General features: G+C 42.1%; 1 protein-coding gene across 1 annotated transcript; it reads left to right on the forward strand.

Moving 5' to 3' along the window:
* Window positions 1–2,054: 2,054 nt before the first annotated feature.
* On the forward strand, window positions 2,055–5,791 carry shhb (sonic hedgehog signaling molecule b). The gene is made up of 3 exons (XM_027001266.2): window positions 2,055–2,432; window positions 4,054–4,315; window positions 4,945–5,791. Exons 1-3 carry the CDS (start codon window positions 2,124–2,126, stop codon window positions 5,622–5,624), a joined length of 1,251 nt encoding a protein of 416 aa, XP_026857067.1. The 5' UTR covers window positions 2,055–2,123; the 3' UTR covers window positions 5,625–5,791.
* Window positions 5,792–6,634: the final 843 nt, after the last annotated feature.

The following is a 6,634-nucleotide window of genomic DNA, read 5'->3' on the forward strand; positions in this document are numbered from 1 at the left end:
TATGACTTCATCCATAGTGGTTAATCTAACCAGAAGACAACTTTTTCATCACATTTAATGGAAAAATGTCAGGTTTCTAAACATTTAAAATGAAGGAAGAGCGTGGAAAAAGTTTAAAAGATACAAAATGTTATTCACTAATTTCTTTTATGGTAAAATACATTCAAAATACCATAGAACATATTTCCAGTTTGTTCTTTAATATCTTTATATTAGACCTATCTGACAGTTCCCTGAGCGATGGTGGGAAATGAGGCATGAAAGCTATGCTTTCCGTAAGTCTTTCCCCCAAAAATGTGTCAAGAGGGCGACGCTTTGCTCACTTACTTGGTGATTTTGTGGATCCACCGCAAGTGTAAACAAAAGTGTCAAGAATTCAGAATTCATTCTTTCCAGGTGACAGCACTGAGGTGGCAGAATGATGCTAATGAGCATGAAAGGGAGCAATCAAGAGGAAACCAGACTTTGCTATATATTAAAGACACAACTCCTTGATGTAATATGATTACATATTGGCCCGTATTATTTTACCAAAATGACTGATGCTCGTTGGACCTGTGATTCCTCAAAGCAGCCAGCAGGCGCTCATCTGTAATGACCATGACTGGTCAGGATACTCCCAGCACATAAGACGAAATGTCCTGATATGTAAGAACACACACTGCATCCTGCAGCTTTCTATAATGCCAGCATTGTGAAAATCACAACTGCAGTATTGATTCACAAATAAATATTGCATAGCCCAAGAGTGAATGAAAAAAGAAAGATAAGCAGATCAGAAACACCTGCCATCATTAGCAGTGGCAGAAAATAACTCCTATCTCCAATATGCTGAATTAATCACACTCCTTCACCTTCTTAGGGGCATCTCATCCTCCTCAGTTTTAAAGGATCCCCCCAAAGGCTGGGCCAGCTAAGCCGTGATGAATAAAAGAAGAGTGCTGATCAAGGAGCAGCTTTTTGTTTTTAAAATCTTAATAAACGGTCAGGAGGAAGCTAAACCAAAATCACCACTCATGCTGTATGATGGTTTATCCTGTCATGAAAGACAGTATGCATCAGCAGCTAGACACCAATCACATCAGTCGCCAAGATCCCCTCATATAAATACGGATAAAAATGTTGTGGTTAATACCTGATACAAACAGCTTTCTAGAAACACCCTCAAATGAGATGTGTACTAATGAGGGTGACCGTGAAGAAAACGGAGTGGGAACCAATTAGTGTAATTCCTTGTTAATTTCATTTAAAGCAAATTTAGCATTTGTGGGTGAGCTAGTCCTTCACGGACCTGCCTACTGTTGTAGGGCCCTACGGACTTACAGCCACCCTTGCATGATTTGGGGACGTTGCCAGGTCTAAGGCTTCATTTAGAGAACACTAAAAATATGCAAAATGAACAATTCCTTTGTCCAGTGGGAAGCCCCATGAAACACAAATGGGAGCAAACAGTGACTCAATATTATACACAGATATTAGATATTATTTATCAACACTAAATAGAATCCTTTGTAATATATTGGTATTCCAACATTCAGAAATGCTGCAGTCATATAGGTCACTGCTTGTCAGTACTGTGATGGTCACCTTTTTTTTTAATCACTTTCAAGACAGCCAAACAGAAGACTAAGAGTACAGTGAAGATTTTTGCACAGACGAGACGCAGCACAACTACGCTCTGAAGTGGAATAACATCACAGCCACTCTACCCGTCGAGCCAATGAGCTCGCTGCCTTGCTATAGCTTGCCGCCGTGATACATGTGAATAAAAGGCTGCTTCTACTCAAATGCATCCAAGAGTGGCTCCCGTCAAAGTATCTATCTATCTATCTATCTCTCTCTCTCTCTCTCTCTCTCTCTCTCTCTCTCTCTCTTTCTCTCTCTCTCTCTCTCTCTCTCTCTCTCTCTCTCTCTCTCTCTCTCTCTCTCTCTCTCTCTCTCTCTCTCCCCCCAAGCTGCGAAATCCCAACTCCGATGCGTTCCGTCAGTGGCTATCGAATACGGTCGTTATTGCACCTGCTTTGGTAATACCGGACAACAGCAGTGCAGCAAAAGCCAGAGGAGACAGCAGCTCCAGCGGTGACTGAACTAAACAAGGTCCGCGAAGATTCCGTCAGAAAGAAATGGACGTAATGCTACTGCTAGGAAGAATTGCACTTGTATCTTTTATCTGCCTCTTTTTTACGTCTTGTGGATTGGCTTGCGGTCCCGGCAGAGGTTACGGAAAGCGGAGGCACCCAAAGAAACTAACCCCGTTGGCTTACAAGCAATTTATCCCAAACGTGGCTGAGAAGACTCTTGGGGCCAGTGGCAAATACGAAGGCAAAATCACAAGGAATTCAGAGAGATTTAAAGAACTCACGCCGAATTACAATCCCGACATTATCTTCAAGGATGAAGAGAATACAAATGCTGACAGACTGATGACACAGGTATAGAATCACGTATGCGCAAATGCGCGGATATGCTACTAGGCGCACCGGGTTCACGACAGCCCAACAGAAGTGTTTAATTTTTTTTAAGTATTTTTAACTGTTAATGGTCTTATGAGCGATTCTGCATTAACACAGGTGGAATAAATATGCACGAGCATGTATATGTATGCCAGGGTGTCTTGTTAATCATTCTTCATAACTTGCGCTGCTTTTGTCAGATGACGCGCTACGCCGACTTCGCAATTTTGAATCGTCACATTCTTTCTTCCTTTTCAAGCTTACATATTCAGGTTTTGCAGCCAAGTTTTTACACGCTTATACCATAGGCTGTGCCAGCTAGTAACATAAACTTAAGCAGTAGACACTCCCACCCTTTGCGTTCCGCAATAGAGTAGCACATACTGCGTAGTATGTAGAGCCGAACAACATTTAATATCAAATGTGCAAATTTAATTATCGTTTGGATGCACGTTCCTCTTGCGAGTCACATTACGTGTTTGCATTTGAATAGACACCTTCGGCATGACCGGCTTGCATTGCCAAAGTCAAAGAAAATGTGGGTCAGAAGTGATCATTTCAGATGTTTCGCGTCTATTATTGGACATTAGACTCCTGTGGTGAGCCGGTGGCTGTTGGTGGGATCCAATTATTCCTAAGATATTGCTCGGCTGAGTTCTTTAATCGAAGTGCTGGGGGGGATTCGTAGCCGGTCTCTTCCAGCAGCGGGTCCTGAGACGGGGGCACATGCCTTTTTAGATTCTGAACCAGTCCGTTCCTTGCGCGAAAGCTACTTTTATAAGAAATCCAAAAATGTTAACAAACAAACGGCCCAGTCATCGCAGTACATTTCGTTTTATGGGGTGAGCCCGTCGCTGAGAGCATCGCCAAAATGATGAGCACCGTCTGATACATCGCGTGAATTTTCAGGTCCACTTACTGTCCCCAAGTTATCGATCGGGGCGTTTGGAGTCTGGGACTACTGCCCTCATAACTAATAACCAACAAGCGGTGTTCACGTTACACTACCATAATATGTCCTAAATACGAGGAAATACAGGGTCAACTAAATTTTTTCAGATAGCATTTCAGAAGGCTCTTAGAATTAAGAGACACCATGGAATCTGTGGGGAGGTTCGTCAGTTATTTACTTATTTCGTTACTCTTCCAAAGTGGCACCCTTAATATTACCCTCATTTTGGTACCAGTATTAGATTTGATTCGAAGGGGGTCTTGTTGAATAAAACTATTCGCTCAGTGCTTCACGGTGTTTGACAAGAATGGGGTCTGACTTGCGCCACACGACCTGACAAGCAGAATTGCACCTGTGGAGGCATTTTTCAAGGCAGGTTTAGCATTCTTCTCTTATCGCTGAGCTGACATAACTTTCTTCCTAACGGGCTGATTCAGGCGCAGACACGTGTGAATCAATAAACTTGATGACTGACTTCAAAACGTAACTACACGTGCGTAAGAGCGTGCGTGCGCTTCCAATGTCCACACGTTTTACAGGATTCAGGTTAATTGCAAGAGAAGCGCAAATATTTTTAATCTGACGAACGCTCTCTCTCTCTCTCTCTCTCTCTCGCTCTCTCTCTCTCTCTCTCTCTCTCGTATACAGCGATGTAAGGACAAGTTGAATTCATTGGCCATTTCGGTCATGAACCAGTGGCCTGGTGTGAAGCTGCGTGTGACAGAGGGCTGGGACGAGGATGGCAATCATTTTGAAGAATCTCTACACTATGAGGGCCGGGCGGTGGACATAACTACCTCTGACAGAGATAAAAGCAAGTACGGGATGCTGTCGAGACTCGCCGTGGAGGCTGGATTCGACTGGGTCTATTACGAATCCAAAGCCCACATACATTGTTCCGTCAAAGCAGGTGAGAAGCTTCCCGCTCCAGTGGTTTCGCTGCACCCTAATCTATCTGTTTAATTTCAAGTGTAAAAATACCACATCATGTTATTACACTGACGACTGCGTTGGTTTTATTAATCCAGATCAGATTAATATAGCATTCCATTTGAAAATCCGGGATTTAGGAGTAGATCTTGGGTGTGGAGTGGCTGAAAAGCTGTCTCACTTGACAGACATATGGTACACGACTTTTCTCTGCAATTAAAGTACAAATCCCCAAGCGGTCGGAGGAGGAGCTTTGTAGTGTAAGGTGCATTTGTTTCTTCTCTTGGAGGATGTCCTGGGTGTGTGTGCACCTGAGCAAGCAAACTACACAAATCATTTAAAAGCCTAAATAAATCGACTAAATGCCCAGTTGGAATGCCAGTGTATCTGGTATTTTCAATTATCTTTCTATTAGAAGACACACCCACCCTTTATATATCTACATCATGAAGCACTAACATTTCAGTTGCATTTCATAATGTCATGTCATTCGCCACAGATTTGAGCATTTGATTTAGGTCACCCAAGTAATGCAATGAATGTTTTAGATATTAAATGTACCACCTTATCGTAACACATTTCTTTTCTTGTCATTTATTCTCACTTTAGAAAATTCGGTTGCTGCTAAATCGGGTGGTTGCTTCCCTGGATCTGGAGCGGTTACTCTTGAAGATGGACGGACAAAAAATGTCAAAGATCTAACAGTAGGAGACAAAGTGCTAGCCGCGGATGAGGAAGGAAATATTGTGTACAGTGACTTTATTATGTTTTTGGACCACGATCCGACAACACAAAGGGAGTTTCTTGTCATTGAAACATCTGAGCCCGCCAAAAAACTGCGACTCACCGCCGCACACCTAGTGTTCGTCCGGAACTTGTCAGTTGACTCAGGTATGACAGCAAAATTTGCCAGCAGCGTGCAACCCGGTCACGAGGTATTCGTACTTGATGGCGCTCGCGGACATCCGAAAAGCGTCAGAGTGGAGCGGATTTATACGGTAGAATACACGGGGTCTTACGCACCGCTTACCGCACATGGGACTATAGTGGTCGACCAGGTGCTCGCCTCGTGCTACGCAGTTATAGAGGATCACCGGTGGGCGCATTGGGCTTTCGCCCCAGTGAGGATGAACCGCTGGCTGACGTCGTGGTCTCTCCCTACCCACGATGCAAACGTCACTCTCCGGGAGGATGGGATCCACTGGTACTCCAATTTGCTGTTCCACATCGGCACGTGGTTGCTGGACCGAGACTCTTTCCATCCGCTCGGGATTTCAAGACCGAGCTGAGATTACAGTAGAGGGACATGTGACGTCAATTTAAGTGACTAGAATTTCTCTTTTTCTTTAAAAGAAGCCTTAACGTGTTCATTGGATAATTTATTTGCATTTGGATCATTTGTCTACGGAAATGTACAAATGGATTCAAGTATTCTGTGACCATTCACTGCGCATTAAAAAAAAAAATAAATAAGAAGACTGAAAGGAAAGAAGAACTGAGCGAACAATAACTTTCGAATGCTGTTCAAATGTGCAACTGACTGCTATAGCCTATTTTATGGGATAGTCTGACACTCATAAATTATATTTTTATACACAGATTTGTATATTAGATTTTTCGTAAATATTTACAGAATCACATTTCGTTATTTGAAATAGTGAAAGGTGCGAAACTTTGATGTATTTAAACATACGAAAGAGGAGTATGTAAAATGATAAAGTATGTAGTTGGTTTGACTGCTCTTTTTACATTTGTTTAGCCATTTACACTGATATCTTATTTTTCGTTTCACTTGTACACTCATTGACAACGTTCCGAAAATAAACTGATGGTAATGCAAAGGATACGTTTTCTCATGTTTCTGAAAAATTGGGATAGTGTATAGTTAATAACAGTAATGAGTACCAAAACAATCAATATTTTATACTAATTTATTGTTAAAAAACAAGCAAGAAATGCAGTGGCTTACCGTAACTGAACCACGAGACATGTTACCTATAATTCCCATAAACGTATTTCATTGGATAATCATTACATTTTTCTTTCTTTCCACTTTCGACAATACATACTTGTGGCTGATAACATAATGTTTGTCTCAACAAAACATGCGGCACCAAACAGCGGAGTGAAAACAAACTGTAGGAACATTTTTAAAACTGTTTTGTTGTTGTTGTTGTTGTTTGTGAATTCCATTTACGTTACTTTTGCCTTAAACTGCACTCAACAAATCAGGACAGTCTCCTTACCTCTCAAACCACAGGCACCATGACCTGACCATTATAGGCTATAGCACAGTACA

The sequence above is a fragment of the Electrophorus electricus genome, chromosome 7, assembly GCF_013358815.1.
Source record: "Electrophorus electricus isolate fEleEle1 chromosome 7, fEleEle1.pri, whole genome shotgun sequence".
Taxonomy (NCBI): Eukaryota; Metazoa; Chordata; class Actinopteri; order Gymnotiformes; family Gymnotidae; genus Electrophorus; species Electrophorus electricus.

Bases quoted from the DNA above. Each gene is read 5' to 3' on its own strand.
- shhb (XM_027001266.2), top strand. From the start codon at position 2,124: ATGGACGTAATGCTACTGCTAGGAAGAATTGCACTTGTATCTTTTATC. The intron at 2,433-4,053 runs GTATAGAATCAC...TCTCGTATACAG, and splicing joins CTGACAGACTGATGACACAG to CGATGTAAGGACAAGTTGAA. The intron at 4,316-4,944 runs GTGAGAAGCTTC...TTCTCACTTTAG, and splicing joins ACATTGTTCCGTCAAAGCAG to AAAATTCGGTTGCTGCTAAA.